This window comes from Pongo abelii, chromosome 20 (assembly GCF_028885655.2).
Source record: "Pongo abelii isolate AG06213 chromosome 20, NHGRI_mPonAbe1-v2.0_pri, whole genome shotgun sequence".
NCBI classification, from domain to species: Eukaryota; Metazoa; Chordata; class Mammalia; order Primates; family Hominidae; genus Pongo; species Pongo abelii.
In genome coordinates this window covers 50,765,602-50,791,817 of record NC_072005.2, presented here as the reverse complement: position 1 = coordinate 50,791,817, position 26,216 = coordinate 50,765,602, and the positions used below count along the sequence as shown (strand labels likewise).

The 26,216-nt window shown below is 51.8% G+C and overlaps 1 protein-coding gene across 1 annotated transcript; it reads right to left on the bottom strand.

The window, feature by feature from the left end:
• Positions 1-676: 676 nt before the first annotated feature.
• On the bottom strand, positions 677-9,927 carry LOC134760652 (uncharacterized). Its single transcript, XM_063719558.1, has 2 exons — positions 9,778-9,927; positions 677-2,818 (listed from the first exon to the last, which is right to left on the bottom strand). Exon 2 carries the CDS (start codon positions 2,288-2,290, stop codon positions 1,196-1,198), a length of 1,095 nt encoding a protein of 364 aa, XP_063575628.1. The 5' UTR covers positions 2,291-2,818; positions 9,778-9,927; the 3' UTR covers positions 677-1,195.
• Positions 9,928-26,216: the final 16,289 nt, after the last annotated feature.

The window sequence follows — 26,216 nt, the reverse complement described above, 5'->3', positions numbered from 1 at the left end:
GGACTGGCACTCGGCAGGTGGCCAGGAACGATTCCTCTCCCTCCCCTCTTCCATCTCTGCCACTCCACGTGCCTCATCAGCCGTGGGTCTAAAGGGGCTGGGGGTGGGGTGAGGGTGGGGAGCGCTCCACTGATTGTGTCTCTGCACGCATTGGGGGCCCTGCAGCCAGCCGGGGCCCGCGGGGCACCGGGGTGGGTGCTCGGAAAATCCTAGGTGCACAGAGAGAGAGAGAGACATGGAGACAGGCGCAGAGATCTTGAGAGAAAGAGAGATAGCAAGAGACACGGACACCAGGCCAGAGCGCGACCGAGGCCGGTGCTGCAGGAGCGGGGAGCAGTTTGGCTTCCCCCCGACTTCCCCTCCCACCTCGAGGAGGGGTTGATGGGTGGGGAACAGGCCAGGCGGGTTGGGGGCATGACTCAGGCTGGATGGCAGGGAGGGAGCGGGGAGGCGGGACTCTTCCCTGTCTCCTCCCTTCCTCTCCCTCTCCCCGCCCCGGGGTGGGGCCCCGAAGGTCCGGGGCTTTCCCGGATTTCCCTGGGGGCGGGGCAGCTCCTGGGGTTGAGTCCGGGTCACTGAGTCACAGGAGGCGGAGAGGGAGGCTTTGGGGACACAGAGGGCGGGGCATGGGGGCTGCACCCCGGACTTGCCCAGGGGGCACGCGGCGTCTCTCTGGTTCTCTCCCCCGGTCTCCTTCTGTCTATGCAACTTGCCGGATCTCCCTCTGATTGTCTCCTGCCCCGCCCTCTGTCTCTGTCTCCCCATCTCTGTTGCTGTCTCTGTGTCCCCTGGGACCTTGAAAGTGGGTGTTGGGGCTCCGGGAAGGGACTTTGGCCGGACTCGGGCCCCACCCGAGTGGATCGTTAACCCAGGATGTGAGAAGTGGCTGTAGGGAGAGGCCTCATCCCTTCCCTTCCTTTCTACCTCTCTCTGGATTTCCCTTATGCCCCTTCGTGGCGAAACATCCCGAGCACAGACCTGTGTTAATTCCACCTCCACCCCTTGCTCCCGGTGGGACCTCAGACAAGACATCCCCTGTCTTGAGACTCAGTTTGTTCTTCTGGAAAATGGGACCCATGGCAACCCCTGTCTGCTGGTGTTGTGGGGGCCACAGCAAGGGAAGAGAAGGGAGGAATTGGGTTGCACAGGCTGGGGGCTGTGTTCTCTGCCCACCCAACCCCACCCCTGGGGACCCTCAGACACAGGAGAGGGGTGTAGAACACCACCCCAATGCACAGAAAGGAAAGCTGAGGTTTGGAGGGGTGAGGCTTAGGGTGGGGACCCTCAGAGGTAGGGTGGGAAGGACACCCAAGCCTGTCCCACTCCTGGCATCCCGGGGCAGCTGGTGCAGTGGTTCCAACCTAGCAGGACTGTAGAGAGGAGAAGATGTGATGGGTCCAGTGGGGGCTTCGAAGGGCTGGGAGAGAGGGTGCTGCTGGAAGAGAGGGTGCTGATGGTTCTCTGAGGTTGGATGAGGGATAAAAGGGTCAGAAGGAGGAGGATCTGAAGAAGGAAGATAGGTCTGAGAGAGAAGTAGATGGTTTAGTGGGAGGAGGGGGAGAGGATCCGTAGGAGGAGGACAGGGTCTGTTGGAGGAGGTGAGGGTCTGATGGAGGAAGTAAGGGTCTGAGGGTGGAGGTGAGGTTTGGAGGGAGGAGGTGAAGGTCTGAGGGAGGAGACAAGGGTCTGAAGGAGGAGATAAGAGTCTGAGGAAGGAGGTGAGGGTTTGAGAGAGGAGGTGAGGGTCTGAAGGAGGAGGTAAGGGTCTGAAGGTGGAGGTGAGGTTCGGGGGGAGGAGATGAGGGGCTAAGGGAGGAGGTGAGGGTCTGAGAGAGGAGTTGAGGGTCTGAAGGAGGTGGGGGTCTGAGGGAGGAGATGAGAGTCTGAAGGAGGAGATAAGCATCTGAGGAAGGAGGTGAGGGTTTGAGAGAAGAGGTGAGGGTCTGAAAGAGGAGGTAAGGGTCTGAGGGAGGAGGTGAGCGTCTGAAGGAGGAAGTGAGGGTCTGAGTGAGGAGGTGAGGGTCTGAGGGGAGAGGAGAGTATCTGAGGGAGAGGGCACAGTCTGAGGAAGTCTGAGAAGCACTAAGTGAGAAGACGCAGCTCTGAGGGAGGAGGAGAGAGTTGGAGGGAAAAGAAGGGTCTGAGGGAAGAAGATTTGGAGAGAGTCTGAGGGTAGAGGCCAGATCTGAGGGAGAAGAAAGAGGTTCAGGGGAAAAGATCTGAGGTTCCGAGGGTGGAAGGCATAGACTAGGGGAGGAGGAGCTGGTGGGGTGGAGGGGTAGAGAGGCATGCCTCCGGGGCCAGCAGGGACCAAGGGGAGGGAAGGGAAGGGAGGCTGGGAGGCAGCCCCGCCCTGCAGCTGTCTCTAATTTCCCAGAATCTTCTGCTCTCAGGAAAGCCCCAGCTCCCACAGCAGCCTCCCTCCAATGTCGGGAACGGAGGATGAGGAACCAGGATGGCCACTCCCACCTTCCCCCGGCTCCTTGCACCCCAGGCGGAAAGGACTAGGGTCTCCTTTCTCTGGGCCTTGGCCTCTGGAGGGCCCCCACCCGCAGGGGCAGCCCCTGGATGAGTCTCAGAAACTTCCCAGAGGAGGCCCGGAAGTTCTGCTTGGTGTCTAACCACTTTCCCCTCATGCAGGCCGCCCTTTGTACCTGTTCAGATCTCCTCACCAGCTGCTGCTTCTTTTTCCCCAACCCACCCTGGGGGAGGAAAGGCCAGGAATTTACCTGCTCAAAGTCCTGAGAGGGAAACGAAATTCCATCTGGAAGTCTGTAGGCTTGAGGCAGCTTTCTTGCTCTCAGGGGCCTCAATTTCTCTTTATAAGAGGAGAGAGTAGGGCTGGTCAGGGCCTAAGTTCCCATCTGGCTCAATTACTGGGTCTTGTCCTGCTTTTTTTTTTGAGACAAGATCTGGCTCTGTCTCCCAGGCTGAAGTGCAGTGGTGAGATCATAGCTCAATGTAGCCTTGAACTCCTGGACTCAAGTGATCCTCCTGCCTCAACCTCCCAAGTAGCTGGGACTACACGCATGTGCCGCAATGACTGGCTAATAAAAAAAACAATTTGTAGAGTCAGGGGACCTCGCTGTGTTGCCCAGGCTGGTCTCGAACTCCTGGGCTCAAGCGATCCTCCCTCCTCGGTCTCCCAAAGTGATGGGATTACAGGCGTGAGCCACCACCTCTGGCCTCCTTGTCCTACTTTGTTTTGAATTGAGGCCTGGGTCCAAGTCCTGCCTCCTGATTGTTAGCTTTGTGACTTCTGGGCAGTTACTTAACCTCATGGAGCCTCAGCTTCCTCATCTGTAGAGTGGATCACATCAAGAAAATATGACTCTGTCCCATGGGGTCTGATGTATAGAAGGCTCTCAATGCAATTTAGCTGCTATTAGTTTTATAATAATAATAATAATATAATATTATAAATTATTATTGTCCTCATCAAATGCCCTGTGTTTTCAATAGCAGGACCTGCTTCATTGGGGAAAATAGAATTCAACATGCTGGGTTTAGAGACATAGTTTTGAGCCCTGGCTCTTCCATGTGCTAGTTATGTGACCTTAGGCAGGTGGCTTTCCCTCTCTGTGCCTTCCTTGTGACTTTATTATTTTTTAATTTTTATTTTTTGAGATAGAGTCTCGCTCTGTCGCACAGGCTGGAGTGCAGTGGCATGATCTCGGCTCACTGCAATCTCCAATCCCTGGTTCAAGCAATTCTGCCTCAGCTTCCCAAGTAGCTGGGATTACAGGCGCCCGCCACCATGCCCGGCTAATTTTTGTATGTTTAGTGGAGACTGGGTTTCACCATGTTGGCCAAGCTGGTCTCGACCTCCTGACCTCAAGTGATCCACTTGCCTTGGCCTCCCAAAATGCTGAGACTACAGGCATGAGCCACCATGCCCAGCCCCTTGTGACTTTAATAGTGGGGAATGGGGCCGGGCATGGGGTGTGCTCCTGTAGTCTCAGCACTTTGGGAGGCCAAGGTATAAGGAAGAATCCCTTGAAACCAGGAGTTCAAGACCAGTCTGGGCAACAAGGTGACACCCTGTCTCTACAAATTTTTTTTTTTTTTGAGACAGAGTTTCGCTCTTGTTGACCTGGCTGGAGTACAATGGCGCAATCTCGGCTCACTGCAACCTCCGCTTCCTGGGTTCAAGCGACTCTTCTGCCTTAGCCTCCTGAGTAGCTGGGACTACAGGCTCGCGCCACCATGTCCAGCTAATTTTTGTATTTTTAGTAGAGACGAGGTTTCACCATATTGGCTGGGCTGGTCTCGAACTCCTGGCTTTGTGATCCGCCTGCCTCGGCCTCCCAAAGTGCTGGGATTACAGGCGTGAGCCACCACACCAGGCTTACACAAAATTTTTAAAAATTAGCTGGGCTCAGGAGGCACCTGTAGTCCTAGCTACTTGGGAGGGTGAGGTGGGGAGGATTGCTTGAGGTGTAAGGCTGCAGTGAGCTATGATCATGCCACTGAACTCCAGCCTGGGTGACAGAGCGAGACTCTGTCTCAAAATAATGGTAATAATAATAATAACAGGATGATAACGGATCCTGTTTCACAGGCTTACTGAGCAGATTAAATAAGAAAAGTGTGTGGAATAAATGAATGAATAATGTTCATTTCTGTGTCCACACTGCTGGCCTTAACCCTTACCCTATCCAGCAGACCAGGGCCTCCTTCTCACCCTTTTCTACTCACAGAGGAGACAAGACAGAAACATTCACTCCGGGCTGAGTTGCAACTAAGAATTGGCCCACTTAATCCTCTCAACACCTTGTAAGGAAAATTCAGCTAAAAACCCAATTTTATAGAGGAGGAAACAGACACAGAGAAGTGAACTCACTGCCCGGGTCACACGGTGAGGAACTGGGGAGAGCTGAGATTTCAAGCCAGGTCCCTGTGACCCCAGCATGCCTCTGACCTGGGAGAAGTGGCCATGAGTCTCGGAGACTGCAGGTGCACCCTTCCAGCTTGATTCTAGACCCCTTCTCCCTGGGAAGAAATGGTTTAGATGGGGAAACTGAGGCATGGAGAGGGAAAGTCATGTGCCCAAGGACACCCATGGAGATTCAGACCCTGGAACTCTTCTCTGCTGCCTCCTAGTATGGGGAGGGTCCGTGGGTGGAGAGAGGATGGCATTGCAGCAGGAGGGAATAGAGTTAGACTTAAGGAGCCGGGCATGGTGACTCACGCCTGTAATCCCAGCACTTTGAGAGGCCGAGACTGGAGGATCATCTGAGGTCAGGAATTCAAGACCAGCCTGGCCAAGAAGGCGAAACCCCGTCTCTACTAAAAATACAAAATTTAGCCGGGCGTGGTGGCGGGCACCTGTAATCCCAGCTACACGGGAGGCTGAGGCAGGAGAATCGCTTGAACCCGTGAGGTGGAGGTTGCAGTGAGTTGAGATCGTGCCACTGCGCTCCAGCCTGGGCGACAGAGCAAGATCCTGTCTCAAACAAAAAAGAAAAAAAAAATAGAGTTAGACTTAAGAGTCCCTTGAGGAGGAACAACCACTAGAGCCTCCAGGGAGGCTCAGGGAGAGCAAGTGAATTCCGCAGACAGAGGGATACACAGACTCTGGGCCCGGATGGGGAGGGACATGCCCAAGGTCAGGCTGCCTCCAGTCTGGGCCCTGGGCTGGAAGTCCACACGGCTCCGCTCCCTGAGGCTGCTCTGCCCCACCCCCACGGGTGAATGCGGGCCAGCTTCCTGGAGCATGGCCTGCACCTCCTGGTTCCTCCCCACCCTGGAGCCTTGGCAGCTGTGGGAGCTCTTGGCATTTGAGCAGAATCAGCCCATCTGGGGCCTAAGCCAAGACTTAATCTTCCCTTTCTGCCTCTTGCTGGGTCTGCACGCACGACGCTGAGTCAGAGGATTGCGACATCCTCTCTTGGCAGGCCAGGGAGACTGGACGCCCTCTTCCCCCCACCCCCTCCACTGCCCCTGCCAGCTGCCGTGATCAGAGAGGGGTGATTCGGTGGGGGAAGTGTGGCGATCAGCATCTGCCCTGGGTGGGTGGATGGGGGTCTGGGAAGGTGGGGCGTAAGAAGGAAGGTCACAGTGGTCTCAGCGAGGTGACAGTAGACAATCAGGTACTAGTGGGCTAGTGTCCTCATCTGTGAATGGGGCCCTGTCTAATTGTTTGGGTTCGAATCCCAGTTCTGTCACTTACCAGCTGTGTGACCCTGGGCAAGTGATTTATTTACCCTCTCTGAGCCCCAGTTTCCTCATCTATAAAATGAGGGTAAAAACAGTGCATGTCTTCTGGCGGTGTTGTGAGAGTCAAATGAATTCACACACGTCAGCACAGGCCTGGCACAGAGGAAAGTCTCAGTAAATGGAAGATATTATTTTAAAATGATTGTTATTATTCATATAGGTATGGGAGTGGCAGCCATAGACACAGGCAGCTCACATCCCCCCTTCAAGAAAAAACCTGTTGGCTGGGTGTGGCGGCACATCCCTCTAATCCCAGTGCTTTGGGAGGCCAGGATGGGAGAATCACCTGGGCCCAGGAGTTTGAGACCAGCCTGGGCAACAGAGCAAGACCCCGTCTCTACAAAAAAATACATTTTTTTTTTTTTTTTTGGAGACAGAGTCTTGTTCTGTTGCCCAGGCTGGCGTGCAGTGGTGTGATCTCAGCTCACTGCAACCTCCACCTCCCAGGCTCAAGAGATTCTCCTGGCTCAGCCTCCCAAGTGGCTGGGACTACAGGCATATGCCACCAATCCTGGATAATTTTTGTATTTTTAGTAGAGATGGGGTTTCGCCATGTTGGCCAGGCTGGTCTCAAACTCCTGACCTTAAGTGATCCTCCTGCCTCAGCCCCCCAAAGTGCTAGGATTACAGGCATGAGCCACCACGCCTGGCCTCTACAAAAAAATATAAAAATTAGCCCGGCGTGGTGGTGGTGAGCCTGTGGTCCCAGCTACTTGGGAGGCTGAGGCGGGAGGATCGCCTGAGCCTGGGGGGCTGAGGCTGCAGTAAGCTATGATCATGCCACTGCACTCCACCCTGGGTAACAGAGTGAGACCCTGTCTCAGAAATTTAAAAAAAAAAAACAAAACATCAAAAAAAACGGACTTTTGATCTTGCTGCCAGGCATGCAGAGAGAGCAGACAGCCTCTGACATTGGCAGTTGGCTCCTTTGAGGTCTGCTTCAGCTTACCGGCTGGGGCATGGTCTCCTGGGCAGTCTCCAGCCAATGACAGGTGGGGTTCAGAGGTGCTAGCCATTTCTGACCAGTGTGGGACTTCTCTAATGTAAGAGCCTTCCTGTGGGGGGGCATTACAACTTGACGGTCCCCCTTGCTCACTCCTCTTGCTTCCCCCTTTCCTTTCTGAGGTGCTGTGCCTTACAAATATATATATATACACACACACATATATAATACACATATATACACACACACATGTATATATATGTGTGTATATATATACACACACACACATTATATATGTATATATATACACACATATATATTTAAGATATATGTGTGTGTGTGTGTATATATATATATTTAAGAGATACATATGTATGTAAGAGACAGGGTCTCACTCTGTTGCCCAGGCTGAGGCTGAGGTGCAGCGGTGCAATCATAGCTCATTGCAGCCTTAGCCTCCTGGGCTCAAGCGATCCTCCCACCTCAGCCTCCTGAGTAGCTGGGACTACAAGTGTGTGTCATCATGCCTGGCTAATTTCTTTTTCTTTTTGTTTTTTGAGGCAGAGTTTCGCTCTTGTTGCCCAGGCTGGAGTGTAATGGCGGGATCTCAGCTCACCGCAACCTCTGCCTCCTGGGTTCAAGCGATTCTCCTGACTCAGTCTCCCGAGTAGCTGGGATTACAGGCGTGTGCCACCACACCTGGCTAATTTTGTATTTTTAGTAGAGACGGGGTTTCTGCATGTTGGTCAGGCTGGTCTCAAACTCCTGACTTCAGGTGATCTGCCAGCCTCAGCCTTCCAAAGTGCTGGGATTACAGGTGTGAGCTACCGCACCCAGCCGTGCCTGGCTAATTTCTAAAATTTCTGCAGAAATGGGATCTTGCTACATTTCCCAGGCTGGTCCATAAATCTTTCACATGCCCAATTCCGTATAAACATCTGTCTTCTGGGGGAGCTGAGCTGTGACAATGGCACTGGAGTCAGACAACCTGACTGTGAGTATTGGCTCTGCTACATACTCATCTATCTCTTTGGGCCTCAGTTTCCCTGTCTGAGTCACAGAATAATGACAATGAGAATAATAACACCATGGCCGAGAAGATCTAGTGAGTCAGCGATACAGCCCTTGGCAGGATTGCCTGGCACAAAATGAGGACTGTATACGTACATCATCCTCATCCTCGTTCCTAAGGAGCCAGGGCTCTGGAGTCAGACCCACTTGGTCTGTTCCCCACTCTGCCAGTTTCTGGCTGTGTGGCCTCTGGCAAGAGTGCCATACCCTCTAAGCTTTGTTTGTAAAGTGGGGACAGACTCCTCCCTCTCAGGGTAGGGCACTGGCGAGGTCAAGCATGGAAAGTCCCTGCGGAGCCTGGGATGCTGTGGACATGCAATAACCAGGTGATGTCATGGGGGCTGGGGTGATAGGTGAGCTATGATCTGCAGGGCAGGCATGTCTGGCCCCCCAGTGAGGCCCTGGGTTTGGGCTGACAGAGAAAGGGAAGTCCCAGGGCTGGGGAACCATGGTGTCCTCCTGCAGAAGTTCCCTGATTCTAGGATTCACCAGGGACATGGGGAGGGGAAGCCCCCTGCCCTGCTCATTCAGGCAGCCAGAGGGCAGGGAGAAGGTACGGGAAGGAAGGCGCTGACATGGTGGGGGAGTGCCTCCTCCATTGGACTAGAGCTTCCCAAGGATGGGAGGAAGACCTCTGCCATCAGACTTGGAGGCCCCCAAGGTGGGGACATGTTTCCAATCAGTGTAAGAGTTCTTTGAGGGTTTGAATTGCATTCTTCCTCCTCCATCAGATCAGAATCTCCCAGAGAATGAAAGTGTGACTTCTTCACAGATTAGATATCTCTAAAAGTGGATTTTGCCTCTCCCTTCGGTTCCCTGAAGATACATGGGGCATCTGGGTTCAGGACTAGATCTAAAAGGAAAAAAAAAGGGGAGTGGTGGGGCAGCATGCCTCCCTCCTCTGAATAGATTCTCAATTGAGGGGAGCAATTTTGCCCCTCCTCCCCAGAGGACATTTGGATGAATGTCAGACTAGACTAGAGCTTCCTGAAGATAACAGACATGCCTCCACCCTCATAGGAAACTTCCCTGAGGGTGGGTTTGGGTCCTGCCTCCTCCATCAGACTAGAGCTCACTACGCTGTAAAGCTTGAATCCTTCCTGGGACTAGGAGTGCTGTCCGAGTAAAATTAAATTTTGTCCCTCAAATTAGACTAGGAAATATAAATTTCCCCAGGAGGGAGCTGGTATGTGCCTCCTCCATCAGATTAGTGGTTCCTTCTTGACTTGAGTTGGGGGAAATCATGCCTCCCCTATCAGCCTAGCCACTCCCTGAGTAGGGGCAAGCCCTCCTGTTGAATTAGAAGCCCCTCTTCTCAAGCCCACCCCGGCAGGGTGGAGCATGGTGCCTATCCAGGAGGGACAGTCCCTTTCCTGAAACTCCAGCCTTTTCCCTGGAAGTCGGTGCCTCCCCTACTCAAGGCCACAACCTGCCCTGTGGCCACCAACGTTTAAAAATACAGATGCAAAAGTCCCTCAGGCTCCTGGGAAAGCCGAGGTCACACTGGGCCCTTCCTCATTTGAGCCGGGACATGGCACACTCACCTCCCTTGTTTCCAACCGTCTTCCCAGTGTCCCAGTCGGGGCCACCCCTGCCCTCCAACACATTCCCAGGATACTGAGGATGGGGCGGGGCTGTCTCTACTGCCTCATCCCTGTGGAGTCAGGTGGCTGCAAGTCAGGAGCAAATCCCAACACAGCAGCCTCTCAGCCAAGCAATTCTGGGCAGGCTCAATTTCCACATCCAAAAAGAATGGGACTGGCCCAGGATTGTTGAGGTTGCACCTCCTCCCAGGGAAAGCCAGGCTCTGGGGTGGCTGGTGGGAAGAGAAATAGATGACCACTCTTACTGGCGTCACGCTCTGCAGGAGGTGCGGTGGGGGCGGGGAGGCGCTGGCTTGTGGCCTCTACTTTGAACATCACCTACCCCTGAACTTGCCGCTTCAGCCCACTGTGGTCACACAGAGTCACAGTACGTTTGCTCACTTCTGGGAAAATCAAATTGTATTTGCTGTTTCAGATCCCAAATTCTCCTGTGGGTTCCTGGTGCACTGTGCACCAGGTCTCTGTGCCAGGGCTCTGTGCCAGGGCTCAGAACTTTAGCCCACTGCCCCCTGGAGAGCCACGTCATTTGAGGAACAGAGATCTGGGATCGTGGGATTAAAAAAAAAATCCCTGAAAATTATGAAATATAACATAGGGAGAATTGCACACAATTAAAATATATTGTTCTGTTTCAGAGACTTTTGTAAAGGAAACAGTTAGGTTAAGAAAGTGTTGCTGGGCCAGGCGCAGTGGCTCATGCCTGTACTCCTAGCACTGGGAGGCCGAGTGGGGCGGATCACCTGAGGTTAGGAGTTTGAGAGCAGCCTGGGCAACATGGCAAAACCCCATCTCTACTAAAAATACAAAAATTAGTGGGGCGTGGTGGTGCACGCCTTGTGTTCCCAGGCACTCTGGAGGCAGGTGGGAGAATAGCTTGAAACGAGGAGGCGGAGGTTGCAGTGAGACAATATTGCTATTGTGCCAATGCACTTGAGCCTGAGTGACAGAGTAAGACTCTGTCTCAAAAAAAAAAAAAAAAAAAAAAGAGAGAAACAGTGTTGCTAGTTTCTCAGAAGCTCCTTCATGCCTTTTCATGCCTCACAGCTCCCTCCCTCCTGGAAAGGTAACTTGTATTTTGACTTTTATGGTATGATTTTCTTGCTTTTCTTTATATTTTTGCTACCTACGACCACTATGGTTTTGAATTTTTAATAAAGGAAATCTTTTTTTTTTAGATGGGGTCTCACTTTGTCGTCCAGGCTAGAGTGCAGTGGGTGTGATCATAGCTCACTGGAGCCTCGAACTCCTGGCCTCAGCCAATCTTCTGGCCTCAGCCTCCCGAGTAGCTGGGACCCCAGGTGCATGCTACCATGCTTGGCTAATTTTTTTTTTTTTTTTTTTTGAGACAGAGTTTTCCTATTGTCGCCCAGGCTGGAGTGCAATGGCGCGATCTCGGCTCACTGCAACCTCTGCCTCCTGGGTTCAAGCGATTTTCCTGCCTCAGCCTCCTGAAGTAGCTGGGATTACAGGTGCCCGCCATCACGCCCATCTAATTTTTTATTTTTTATTTTTTTAATTTTTAGTTGAGACAAAGTTTCACCATGTTGGCCAGGCTGGTCTTGAACTCCTGACTTCAGGTCATCCCCCTGCCTCTGCCTCCCAAAGGGCTGGGATTACAGGCATGAGCCAATGCACCTGGCCTAATTTTTAATGAAACTTTTTATAGAGATGGATTCTCACTGGTTGCCCAGTGTGGTCTCTAATTCCTGGACTCAAGCGATCCTCCTGCCTTGGCTTCCCAAAGTGCTAGGATAACAGGTGTGAGCTACCATGTCAGGCCAATAAAGGGAATCTTTTTTTTTTTTGAGACAGAGTTTTACTCTTGTTGCCCAGGCTGGAGTGCAATGGCACAATCTCAGCTCACCGAAACCTCTGCCTCCTGGGTTCAAGCGATTCTCCTGCCTCAGCCTCCTGAGTAGCTGGGACTACAGGCATGCGCCACCATGCCCGGCTAATTTTGTATTTTTAGTAGAGACCAGGGTTTCTCCATGTTGGTCAGGCTGGTCTCAAACTCCCGACCTCAGGTGATCTGCCTGGCTCAGCCTGTCAAAGTGCTGGGATTACAGGCGTGAGCCACTGCACCTGGCCTAAAGGGAATCTTATTGTACAACCTCTTGGATCTGGCTTCTTTGACTCAATTTTATGTCTGTGAATTTCATTCATATTCTTTTTTTTTTTGAGATAAACTTTCGATCTTTTTGCCCAGGCTGGAATGCAATGGTGCAATCTTGGCTCATTGCAACCTCTGCCTCCTGAGTTCAAGTGATTTTCCTGCCTCAGCCTCCTGAGTACAGTTACAAGCGTGCACCACCATGCCTAGCTAATTTTGTATTGTTAGTAGAGATGGGGTTTCACCATGTTGGCCAGGCTGGTCCTGAACTCCTGATCTCAAGTGATCCACCTGCCTCAGCCTCCCAAAGTTTTGGGATTACAGGCTTCAGCCACAGTGCCTGGCTGTATAGCACAATTTTTGAATCTATTATTTGTTGATGGGCAGAATGTTGGTTTCCACTTTCTGACTGTTTTGGCCAATACTGCTCATGCTCATGAGTGTACATTTTTCTGCATTCTCCAGGACTAGAATTGTTAGGCTGCAGGGTGTCCCCTATAGAAACATGGCCAGACACTTTACCCACGTGGTTATGCCAATTCTCACTCCCATCTTCAATGTCCGCTGTGAGTTCTCCTTGCCCCACATCTTTTTCAGTACTGGATCTACCAGATTTAAAAATATGAGTCATCCTGCTGTGTGTATGTGTGGATTGGAATCTCAGGGTGGTTCTAATTTGCATTTCCTGGATCAATAATGAGATTCAGCACCTTTTCCTATATCCATTGTTCACTTGAATCCAAGCATAAGAGAATCTTAAGGACAAAGAATTCTAGACCCTTACAATCTTAGGTGCAAAGAATTCTAGGCTGGGCACAGCGGCTCATGCCTGTAATCCCAGCACTTTGGGAGGCTGAAACAGGAGGATCACTTGAGCCCAGGAATTTGGGATCAGCCTGGGCAACAAAGTGAGACCCTGCCTGTGGTCCCAGCTACTTAGGAGACCTAGGCGGGAGAATCTCTTGAGCTTGGGAGATTGAGGCTGTAGTGAGCTATGATCATGCCACTGCACTCCAGCCTGGGCAACACAGTGAGACCCTGTCTCAAAAAGAAGGAGAAGGAGAAGGAGAAGGAGAAGGAGAAGGGGAAGGGGAAGGGGAAGGGGAAGGGGAAGGAGAAGGAGAAGGAGAAGGAGAAGAAGAAGAGGAGGAGGAGGAGGGAGGAAGAGGAAGGAGAAGGAGAGGAATTCTAGAATCCTAGACTTTTAGGAACAAGGGATTCCAGAACCCTATGCCTCAGTTTCCCCATTTGGATAATGGGGATAATAGAAGTCTCTAACTCATCATGTAGGTAATGTTATATGTGTATACCTGGCATGAAACTTGGCACATAGTGAGTGCTCAGTAAATGTGATTTCTCTCATGGCAAGAATTTTATACATTTTGTTTTCCCTTGTATCCTTAGGACCTAGGGCAGAATAGAGGCCCATTAAGTATTTACTGAATGAATGAATCTTAGTATTAAAGGATCAAATAAACCTGCAATTACAGAACTTTAGGAGCAAAAATGGGTAGAATTTAAGAAATTAGGCCAGGCACGGTGGCTCACACCTATAATCCCAGCACTTTGGGAGGCCAAGGTGGGCGGATCACCTGAGGTCAGGAGTTCAAGACCAGTCTGACCAACATGGAGAAACTGCATCTCTACTAAAAATACAAAATTAGCTGGGCGTGGTGTTGCATGCCTGTAATCCCAGCTACTCGGGAGGCTGAGGCAGGAGAATCACTTGAACCCAGGAGTAGGAGGTTGCATTGGGCTGAGATTGCACCACTGCACTCCAGCCTGGGCAACAAGAGTGAAACTCTGTCTCAAAAAAATATATAAATAAATAAAATAAAAATAAAAATTAAGAATGATCGAAGTCTTGGATAAAGAAAAATGTGGTACGTATACACCATGGAATACTATGCAGCCAAAAAAGGAATGAGATCATGTGCTTTGCAGGGATACAGATGGAACTGGAAGTCATTTATCCTCAGCAAACTAATGCAAGAACAGAAAACCAAACACCACATGTTCTCACTTATAAGTGGGAGCTGAATGATGAGAACACATGGACACAGGAAGGGGAACAACACACACTGAGGCCTGTTGGGATGGGGAGGGGTGCAGAGGGAGGGAGAGCATCAGGAAGAATAGCTAATGCATGACGGGCTTCATACCTAGGTGATGGGTTGATAGGTGCAGCAAACCACCGTGGCACATCTTTACTATGTAACAAACCTGCACATCCTGCACATATACCCTGGAACTTGAAAAAAAAAAAAAAAGAATGATCAGAGTCTTAAGAACTAAAGAAAGATAAAAATGCATCCTTGGCAAACTTAAGATTCACTATTTATTTATTTATTTATTTTTATTGAGATGGAGTCTCACTCTGTCACCCAGGCTGGAGTGTAGTGGTGTGGTCTTGGCTCACACCAACCTCTGTCCCCCAGGTTCAAGCGATTCTCATGCCTCGGCCTCCCGAATAGCTGGGACTACAGGTGCGCGCTAGCTAATTTTTTTGTGTTTTTTAGTAAAGATAGGGTTTCGCCCTGTTGGCCAGGCTGTTCTTAAACTCCTGACCTCAGGTGATCCGCCCACCTTAGCCTCCCAAAGTGCTGGGATTATAGGCATGAGTTACCATGCACGGCCAGATTCACTATCTTAAATTTATATTTATTATTAATTGTTATTATTATTTTTAGATATGGGGTCTTGCTCCATCACCCAGGCTGGAGTGCAGTGATGTGATCACAGCTCACTACAGTTCCAAACAGGAGGCTCAAGTGATCCACCTGCCTGGGCCTCCCAAAGCACTGGGACTACAGGCATGCACCACCTCGCCTGCCCTTTATCTTAAACTTTTAGAAACAAGGAAGCTGTCCGGCCAACGCTGTCTAGCTCAGAGTGAGAACAGAGAAGAGAAAGGAGTGGGGGCCCAGGTCTTCTCACCCTCCCTGTGTCCCCTCCCCTGGGTGGCTCTTACAGCCACTTCTCATTTGCATGGCCTTTCCTCGGCCTCCCCACCTCTCCTGCCTGGTTCTCCCTTTGCACAGGATGGAACCTGAGGAAGCTGCTCCTTCCTGAGCCCCATCATCGGGAGAATGTCCAGGATCCTGCCGCAGAGGACCTACACCAGGTACCGCCTCCCTTCAGCCTTATCCCCCCGGCTCTGTCCCACCCACACCCCTTTCTGCCTCTTAGCCAAGGCCTCTCTCCCACCATCCTCCTTCCATACATACCCCTTTCACTTCAACCTCAAAACTGTACCTCTTTCTTGGAGATCCAAACCAGGTCACACAGTAAGTGCTCAATAAACACATCAGGCCCCAGCTCTGACAGCCTTTCCTCCAGGAAGCGCTCCCTGATTTCTCTTTCCAGTCTGAGTCAGGAGCCCCCTCTGGGCCCCCTGACCCTGCCAGCCCCAACATTCTGGGATGCGACTGTCTGGGGACAGGCCAGTCTTCCCCATGTGTGAGCCTGTGAGGGCAGGCCTGGGGCTGTCACTGCTGTGTGTATCCAGCACTGCCCCAAACAGCAGAGACCTCTGGGCACGGGGCTGTCAAGCCCATCTGACTGTTCACAAGGCTTGCTTACAATGCTCTTAATTGTGTGCCCTCAATGCCATTCCTCTGGGATCCCAGGGATGGCTCCACTCACTTTTCCAGGTCAGCAAAGGAGTGCCTGATGGTTCAAAGGGATGCAGGTGAGGCCCTGACAGGGCTCAGCCCACCACCTGCCCTCCTGAGACATAGGAGCCATTGTTAGCTGCTGAGGTCTCTGTCTCCAGTTCCACTCTAAAATCTCATAAAGCCCCTCTGTTTCACTTGTAAACGTTTCTTGCATGAATCCACAGTGAGACCCGAGACCTCAGCACCTGCCCTCAGTGATCATTCCCTCCTCCCCAACTCCCTCACCTTTACCCAGGCACAGAGAAGTTAGGAGCTTTGTCTAAGGTCACACAGCCAATAAGGGGGAAGACGAGCTGTGTGTGTGTGTGTTTTGAGACAGGGTCTCACTCTGTCACCCAGGCTGGAGTGCAGTGGTGCATTCACGACTCACTGCAGCCTCCACCTCCGGGGGCTCAGGTGATCCTTCCCCCTCAGCCTCCTGAGTAGCTGGAACTACAGGCATGTGCCACCATGCCCTGCTAGTTTTTGCATTTTTTTTGGTAGAGACAGGGTGTTGCCAGGCAGCCCAGACTGGTCTTGAACTCCTGGGCTCCAGTGATCCTCCTGCCTCAGCCCAAAGTGTTGGGATTACAGTCCTGAACCACTGCACCTGGTCAGGAGTTTAGATTTTAAAAATCAACTGTACTGAGGTATAATTTACATGCAATAAAATATACCTGTTTCAAATGTGTGTGTTTGGCCGGGCATGGTGGCTCATGACTGTAATCCCAGCACTTTGGAGGCCAAGGCAGGCAGATCACTTGAGCCCAGGAGTTTGACACCAGCCTGGGCAACATGGCGAGACACCATCTCTACAAAAAATAAAAAAATTAGCTGGGCATGGTGGCGCATGCCTATAATCCCAGCTACTTGGGAGGCTGAGGCACAAGAATCACTTGAACCCAGGAGATGGAGATTGCAGTGAGCTGTGATCTTGCCACTGAACTCCTGCCTGGGTAACAGAGCGAGACTCTCTCAAAAATAAATCAATTAAATTAATTAAAATTAAATTAAAGAAGGAGTATGTTAGATGAGTTCTGATAAACATGTACAATCATTTAATCATATCCTGATCAAGATATAGAACATTTCTAGGGCCCGGAAAAGGTCCCCTGTGCCCTCCTTGCAGTCATCTCCTCCCCTTGTCCGCAGACCCTGGCAGCCACTAATCTGCTTTTTCTTTTCTTTTCTTTTATTATTATTATTTTTTGAGATGGAGTCTTGCTCTATTGCCAGGCTGGAGTGCAGTGGCATGGTCTCGGCTCACTGCAACCTCTGCCTCCCGGGTTCAAGTGATTCTCCTGCCTCAGCCTCCCTAGTAGCTGGGACTACAGGCACCCGCCACCATGCCTGGCTAATTTTTGAATTTTTAGTAGAGACGAGGTTTCACCATGCACCCAGCTGAATACTGTAATTTTTGAGCCTAGCTTCTTTCACTCAGCATAATGCAGTTGAGATCCATCCACGTTGTGTGTATCAATAGCAGTTCCTCTTCATTGCTGAGTGATATTCCATTGTGTGGATGGACCACAGCTCGCTTATCCACGTACAAGCTGAAGGACATCTGGGTTGTTTACAGTCGTTGGCAATTACGAACAGAGCTGCTGTGAGTGTGTGTGCATACAGTTTTTTTGTGTGAAAATAGGTTTTCATTTCTCTCGGGTCAATACCGAGGAACAAAATTGTTGGATCCTATGGGAAGCGTATATTTAACCTTGCGAGAAGTTGGCAAACCATTTTCCAAAGTGGCTGCTCGGGGCTTGCATGCCCACCAGCAGCCTGTGGGAGTTCTGGCTGTAGAGCTACGAGGTGAATCCGAGTCTGAGAGATGACACTGAGCTCTTAGGCACCAAGCCACACCACTCCTGAAATATAATAACAATTGCGGCAAGAGCTCTCTTCTGTCCACAAGTCGACACTGTGCATGCAATTATTAAAAAAAAAAAGAAGGTGCTGATGCGGTGTGATTTTCCAGATGTATTGCTGTATTGCTAGGGGAAAATGCAGGCCACAGCAAGACCGTGCACCATTTGCATAAAGAGGGAAGGACTCATGGATTATAGGCGAAGTGGCTCCCGCCTGTAATCCCAGCGCTTTGCAAGGGCAAGGTGGATGGATCACTTGAGCCCAGGAGTTCGAGATCAGCCTGGGCAACATGGTGAAACCCCGTCTCTACCAAAAATACAAAAATTAGCTGGGCATGGTGGTGCGTGCTTGTGGTCCCAGGTACTAGGGCGGCTGAGGTGGGAGGATCATTTGAGTCCAGGAGGTTGAGGCAGCAGTGAGCTATGCTGGCGCCACTGTACTCCAGCCTGGGTGACAGAGTGAGACCCTGTCTCAAAACAAAACAAAACAAAACAAAAAACGGAAACTGGGAGGTGAGAACAGGACTGGGGAGGGAGGGGCAGAGTCGTGGTGGGGAAGTGACAGCTCACTGCCATTTGGTCCTTTTTGAATTTTGGAACTTGTGAACACCCTACCTTTTCAAAACAAACACACAATTCATTCACTCTGCTAACAGGTTTTTCAGGGCCTGCTCTGGTGTTGAACAAATAAGATTCCTGCCCTTGGGGAGCCACAGACTCGTCCATCCATCCAGGAGACAGTCAACAAGATAACGAAAATACAGCCAATGGCATGTATTTGCTATGGAGAAAAATAAAGCTGGTGAGGGAATGAGGGAGATGGAGGGTAGGAAGTGGAAGCTGTTGTTTAAATCCGGTGGCCAAGGGAGGCCCTCCAAGGAATGACATTTGGGGCTAAGACCTGAGGGAGGGGAGGGAATGAACCATGTGGACATCTGGGGGAAGAGTATTCTAAGCAGAGGGAACAGCAAGTGCCAAGGCCCAGAGGTAGGTCAGAACAGCTGTTGGAGGCCAGTGTAGCTGGAGCAGAATGAGCTGGGGGAGAGTGGAAGGGAGGATGGGGAGAGGGGAAGGGTGGCAAGGAGACGGCTCAGGATCTTATGAGCCACTGTAGGGACATAGGCTTTTACTCAGAGGGAGATGGGAGCCATGGAGGGTTCTGGGCAGGGGAGGGATAATCTGACTTCATTTTTTTTTTTTTTTTTTTTTTTTTTGTGATGGAGTCTCGCTCTGTTGCCCAGGCTGGAGTGTAGTGACGCCATCTAGGCTCACTGCAACCTCTGCCTCCCAGGTTCAAGCGATTCTCCTGCCTCAGCCTCCTGAGTAGCTGGAATTACAGGCATGCGCCACCACACCCAGCTAATTTTTATATTTTTAAAATAGAGACAGGGTTTCACCATGTTGGTCAGGTACCATGTTGGCCAACTCCTGACCTCAGGTGATCTATCTGCCTCGGCCTCCCGGAGTGCTGGAATTACAGGCATGAGCCACCATGCCCAGGCCAGGTTTTAATTTAATTTAATTTGTTATTATTATTACTGTTTAGAGACAGGGTCTCACTCTGTTGCCCAGGCTGGAGTACAGTGGTGCCATCTTGGCTTACTATAGCCTTGACCTCCTGGGCTCAAGTGATCCTCCTGCCTCAGCCTTCTGATGACTTAGGGGGTTAACAGGATCCCTGTGGCTGCGTGTGGGGGAAAAACAGGTCCTTGCGGGGGGCGCAGCAAGGACCCAGGCAGGGAGTCCCATGAGGAGGTGACTGCATGGTCCGGGCCTTCAGTGATGGTGGCTGGACCAGGGTGGGAACTTTTTTTTTTTTTGAGACAGAGTCTTGCACTGTCACCCAGGCTGGAGTGCAGTCGCATGATCTTGGCTCACTGCAGCCTCCACCTCCCGGATTCAAGCGATTCTCATGCCTCAGCCTCCTGAGTAGCTGGGATTACAGGTGCACGCCACCACACCCAGCTAATTTTTGTATTCTTTAGTAGAGATGCCACCATGCCCAGCTAGTTTTTGTATTTTTTGTAGAGACGGGTTTTCACCATGTTGCCCAGGCTGGTCTCGAACTCCTGGGCTCAAGTGATCTGCCTGCCTTGACCTCCCAGAGTGCTGGGATTACAGGCATCAGCCACCTTGCCCAGCTCCCCCTCTTTTTTTTTTTTTTTTTTTTTTTTTTTTGAGGTTGAGTCTCTGTGTGTCGCCCAGGCTGGAGTACAGTGGCGCAATCTTGGCTCACTGCAACCTCTGCCTCTGGGATTCAATCAGTTCTCGTGACCTCAGGTGATCCACTTACCTCAGCCTCCCAGACTGCTGGGAATTACAGGTGTAGGCCACCGCGCCCGGCCCTACATCTTTACTTCTTTTGGTGGTGGGGGCTTTTGGAGAGGTCCAGGGAACCAGGAGAGGGAGGACAGAGAGGACCCAGGGGACCGGGCCTGGCCTGTTTGAGCTGAGACCTGAAGAGCATGGGGAAGTGTTTGAAGGAGGTGAACAAAAGGCTTTATTTGAAAACCAGAAAGGAGGCTGGGCGCAGCGGTGCGTACCTGTAGTCCCAGCATTTTGGGAGGCTGAGGCGGGAGGATCGCTTGAGCCCAGGAGTTTAAGACCAGCCTGGGCAATGAGTGAGACCCTATCTCTAAAAAAAAAATTTAAAAATTTACCCAGGTGTGGTGGCGTGTGCCTGTGGTCTCAGCTACTCAGGAGACTGAGGTGGGAGGATTGCTTGAGCCCAGGAGGTTGAGGCTGCAGTGAGCTATGATGGCACCACTGCATTCCAGCCTGGGGCCAGAGCAAGACCCTGTCTTAAAAAAAAAAAGGAAGGAAAAGAAAGAAAAAAAAAATACAAGCAGCGAGTGGTCAGGCTGTGGCTGTGGCACAGCACTTGGCTTTCTCCCGGGGGCACTGGGGAGCCATGGCAGATTCTGAGCAGGGGTCAGGGTTGGGTTTCCAAAGACGCCTCTGGGTGTGGTGCCGGCAGGGAGACCAGCTGTGCAGCAAGACACCAGGTGGCCTGGGTTAGGAGGTGGGTCAAAGAGAGGGGTGAAGGTTACCAATCATAGATTTAGGAGGCAATTTTCTTGGAAGGAAAGGGTGCGGTGCCTGCTGGCTTGCTGGCACCACTATCAGCCACTATCCCAAGGTTTTCTTGTGTGTCAACTCATGGAGCCTTCACCACCACCCACTAGGTATCCTCATTGCACAGCTGGGGAAACTGAGGCTGAGAGAGACACACTCGCTGGCCCCAGATCTCACACAGCAGGTTATAGGAGCCAGCATTCAAACTCCTGTAGTCTGACTCCAGAGCTTGGACATTTTCACGCCCCTGACTCCTTAAAGCTGGAGAAGCTGAGGCTCCCAGTTGGGGTGAAGTTCCAGGTTCAAGACCACACAGCCGGGAACTAGAAAAGAAGGATTGAACCCACACCTTACCATGGGACACAGCCCTGCCCATCCCTTCTCCCCTCAGCAGCGTGAGGGCTCGACCTCCGGGGAGTCCCCGTTCTGGGTTGGGTGCCACTCTTCCCTCCCTATCCTCTTCGCGCCCAAGCTCTCTCCGGACTTTAACCCTGGGCCGCCACTGGTGGCGACGCTGCCGATAAGGGGAGGTGGTTGGTGCAGAGGCCAGCAGGGCAAAATTCCCCTACTCCTGGTGCCAGGGGAGTTACCCAGGGCGGGGGCGGGGGCGGGGGAGGGCAGGGGCAGAGGAGTGGGCGGAGGGGGAGGTGGAGGCATTTGCAGCTGGACAGAGAAGTGGTACTTTGTTTCTCTGTGCCTCAGTTTCCCTCTTGGTAAAATAGGCATGGTTCCTCCTATGGATGTAAGAAGGACCCAGGAACCTTTGCAAGGGTGGAGGAGTCTGCTCCTCTGGTCTGACTGGGAGACAAGGTGTTCCCTCAATCTGATGGTGAGGACAAGGTGGCCCAACACAGTGGGAAAAATAAGGAAACTAAGGAGCTCTCACCAAATCCTATGAGGGAGACAGGATTGTCCAAATCCAGTGAAGAAGATAAGAAGCTCCAGCCCTGTGCAGCAAGAACGAGTGTCCAGTCTGTATTTCCAGTCTGTCAGGGGAGGTAGGAGCAACATTCTGATGTGTAAGACAATGTATTTATTTTTGTGAGTCAGAGTCTTGCTCTGTCGCCCAGGCTGGAGTACAGTGGCGCCATCTCAGCTCACTGCAACCTGTGCCTCCTGGGTTCAAGCGATTCTCCTACCTCAGCCTCCTGAGTAGCTGGGATTACAGGCGCACACCACCACGCCCGGCTAATATTTGTATATTTCGTAGAGACTGGGTTTCTCCATGTTGGCCAGGTTGGTCTTGAATTTCTGACCTCAGGTGATCCGCCCGCCTCGGCCTCCCAAAGTGCTTGGATTACAGGCAGGAGCCACTGCACCTGGCCAGGAGTGATACTTTGATGTGTGAGACAACGCATTTCTAATTTGATGGGGGAGACGGGTAGTCCTAGTCTGATGGGGGTGTTGAAGGGCTCCCATGCCTTCTGGGAGAGCTGATGAGCTTCCAAATGAATGATAGAAATGGGGAGCCCCTCAAACTGGTGGGGAGACAAACAACCTGCTAGTCTGATGAGGGAGGTAAGAATCTTCCCGTCTGAAGTGGGAGCCAGGGTGCTCCGGTCTGAGATTCCAAGGTGAGGAAACAGACAAAGAACATACTCGCTGCGGGTCAGCCAGCTCCTTCCTGAGCCTGGGAGTCAAATGGCCCCAGGATGCCTGGCCAGGGAGCCAGGACCAAAAGACAGAGAGGATTTACTCTCCTGGCCCAGGGGGCAGTTCTGCCCAGCTCTGGGCCTGATTCACTTTTGGCAAAAAAAGACCTGGCTGGTGGTGTACGGATACCACCTAGCGGTTGCCATGGGCACACCTTCCATCCAGAGCTTGGGGAGAGCGGCGCCTTGGAAGACCAGAGAAGGGCTCCTTGGACTGTCTCCCTGGGACCTGGGTCCAAGTCCCAAACTACCCCTGAAACTGGATTCTGTGCGTCACTCCATTCACCCTGTATGTGGCAGCTGGGGGAGTCTCTTGGAAGTACAAGCCTATCCCTGTCTGTCCCTTGCTCACAACTCTACAGTGGCTCCCCGGTGCCCTGGGAGGAAGTCCACACCTGGCCACAAGGCTGGCTTCTTCTGAACAACCCTATGCTTCAGTTGAACAATAAGTAGTTTCTCAAAGGTGTCATATGCAAAACTTACCTTCAGGCCTTCGCACAGGCTGTTCCCTCTGCCAGGAACACCCTTCCCTGCATCTTCCCCAGCATCTCTCCTACTCCTCCTTCGGGTCTTGGAGTAGATGTCTCCGCCCTCGTGAGCCCCCTGGTCAGGGTCACGGTCTGGTGGGGCTGTCGTGGTCACTGCTGTGTTCCCCTGGGGCCTGACACTGACAATGCACTCCAGGGAATGTTTATGGAATGAATGAGTGAATGAATGAATGAATGAATGCCAAGCTAAAGAGTTTGCCAGGGCAGCGTAGGAGAGTTTAATCAGGGCCAGGACACGGTGGGATTTAGAAGCCCCTAGGTTCTCCCCCATCCACCTTTTTTTTTTTTTGAGAGAGAGAGAGAGATGGAATCTCACTTCGTCGCCCAGTGCAGTGGTGTGATCTTGGCTCACTGCAGCCTCCACCTCCCAAGTTCAGGCAATTCTCGTGCCTCAGCCTCCCAGGTAGCTGGGATTATGGGAGCACGCCACCATGCCTGGCTAATTTTTGTATTTTAGTAGAGACAGGGTTTCACCATGTTGGCCAGACTGGTCTTGAACTCCTGACCTCAGATGAGCCGCCCGCCTCGGCCTCCCAGAGTGCTGGGATTATAGGCATGAGCCGCTGCACCTTGCTGGAAGCCCCTAGGTTCCCTCTCAACCCTAGGCTTTTGCACATACTCTTCCCTCTCTCTGCACTATTTACACCTAGTAACCCCCACTTATCCTCTAGGTATCAGATGAGCTGTCCCTTCCTCCAGGAAGCCCTCCTTGACCCCAGGCTGGGTCAGGCATGCGCTCTGAGCTCCTGCAGCCTCCTGGGCTCCTCCATCCCAGGCTATGAGCACTGCTGGGCCATTATTACCTGGGAACAAGTCTGCCTTCCCACTGGATTTGGGAGGGCAGGGCTGGGTTCTGTTCACCCTCTCTGCCTTCTCCTCTGAGCTAACAATATCTGCTAGGACCTGGGTTCAAATCCAGATGCCCCTATCTTTGGAGCTCCTTAAGTGAGTGTGGGCCTCTCTTGGAGCCCCTGTTTTCTCGTGTGAAATGTGGGGAGAATGAGAAGCGTGCATGGAAAGCCTCTCAGGGCTGTGGTGGGGCAGTGAAGAGACGAGATCCTGAAGTCCCGAGCTGACCATGAGCCGGGTGACTACGGGTGACCCACTTCCCCTTTTGGGGTTCATCTGGCTGGATGAACGGTAGCAGCAGCCCCATCCTGCTGGGACATTCTGGGAGGCCCGCTCGGGGCTTCCCGAGGTGGGAGGGTCAGGGACAGGCTGAGGGAAGAGGTGTCTGCTGGGTTAGGGGAAAACCAGTCTTCCCCATCATGAAACGGATGATGGGGGGGAAACAAACAAAGCTGGCTCCACCAGGGCGTGAGGGGAAGTTGGGGGAGAGGATGAGGGGGCCCCATGAGGTGGGTGAAAACCACAGTCCACAACTTGTCGCCAACTTCCCGCCTGGAGCCTGTGTGCCTCGGGTGAGGCTCCCTCCTCATTGGCCTCAAACAAGACGTATCTTCATTCCAGCCTCCCACCCAGCCCTGCCTGCAGCCTTCTGGCCTCAGAAATGGCAGCTTCATCCTTGCAGAGGCTCAGGCTCAAAGCTTAGAGATCCCTGACTCTTCTTGTCCCTCGCTGCACAATTCTGCCCCCAACAGTCTCTTTCCACCTGATGGCCAGAGGGATCCTGTTAGAACCTGAATCAGGGCCGGGCATGATGGCTCACACCTGCAATCCCAGCACTTTGGGAGGCCGAGGCGGGTGGATCACCTGAGGTCAGGAGTTCGAGACCAGCCTGGCCAACATGGCAAAACCCCGTCTCTACTAAAAATACAAAAATTAGCTTGGCGTGGTAGTGCGTGCCTGTAATCCCAGCTACTCAGGAGGCAGGAGGCTGAGGTAGGAGAATCACTTGAACCCGGGAGGCAGAGGTTGCAGTGAGCTGAGATGGCGCCATTGCACTCCAGCCTGGGAGACAAGAGTGAAACTCCATCTCAAAAAACAAAACACAACAAAACAACAACAAAATTAGCTGGGTGAGTTGGCACATGCCTATAATCCTAGCTACTGGGGAGGCTGAGGCAGGAGAATCACTTGAACCCAGGAGGCGGGGGTTGTAGTGAGCCGAGATCGTACCACTGCACTGCAGCCTGGGCGACAGAGCAAGTCTCCATCTAAAAAAAAAAAAAAAAAAGAACCTGAATCAGAACCCATCCAGCCTCGGTGGCTCCTACTTCACTTGGGGTGATGGCCAAAATCCTCACCATGGCCCTCAAAGCTGAATCCCTGTTCCTTTTTTTTTTTTTGAGAGGGAACCTCTCTCTGTCACCCAGGCTGGAGTGCAATGGCGCCATCTCAGCTCACTGCAACCTCTGCCTCCTGGGTTCAAGTGACTCTCCTGCCTCAGGCTCCCGAGTAGCTGGGATTACAGGCTTGCACCACAACGCCTGGCTAATTTTTATATTTTTACAAAAGTAGAGTCGAGGTTTCACCATGTTGGCCAGGCTGGTTTCGAATTCCTGACCTCAAGTGATCCGCCCACATCGGCCTCCCGAAGCGCTGAGATTACAGGCGTGAGCCATCACAACAGGCCATTTTTTGTCCTTTTGATGACAGCCGTCCTAACTCAGGTGAAATAACACCTCATTGTGGTTTTGATTTGCATTTCCCCGATGAGTATGATGTTGCGTATTTTTTCATATATTTGTTGGCCATTGTATGTCTTCTTTTCAGAAATGTCTGTTAAGATAATTTGCCCGTTTAAAAAATTATAGTGTTGGCCAGCCATGGTGGCTTACGCCTATAATCCTGGCACTTTAGGAGGCAGAGGTAGGAGGGTTGTTTGAAGCCAGGAGTTCGAGACCAGCCTGAGGAACACAGCGAGACCCTGTCTGCACAAAAAGTTAAAAACAGCCAGGTGTGGTGGTGCACAGTGGTGGTCCCAGCTACTCACTTGGGAGGCTGATGTGGGAGGATTGCTTGAACCCAGAAATTGGAGGCTGCAGTGAGCTGTAGTTGTGCCACTGCATTACAGCCTGGATGACAGAGCAAGATGTCATCAAAAAGACAAAAAATGGCCAGTCGTGATGGCTCACACCTATAATCCCAGCACTTCGGGAGGCCGATGCGGGTAGATCACTTGAGGTCAGGAATTTGAAACCAGCCTGGCCAACACGGTGAAACCCCGACTCTACTAAAAATACAAAAATTAGCTGGGCGTGGTGGTACAAGCCTGTAGTTCCAACTACTCAGGAGGCTGAGGCAGGAGAATCACTTGAACCTGGGAGGCAGAGGTTGGAGTGAGCTGAGATCATGCCACTGCACTCTAGCCTGGGTGACAGATTGAGATTACATCTCCAAAAAAAAAAAAGTCATATTTTTTTGTGTGTGTTGAAATGTTTGATATATTGTATATTCTAGATAGAGTTCAAGACCAGCCTGGCCAACATGGTGAAACCCCATCTCTACACAAATACAAACATTAGTTGGGCCTGGTGGCAGGTGCTTGTAATCCCAGCTACTCGGGATGC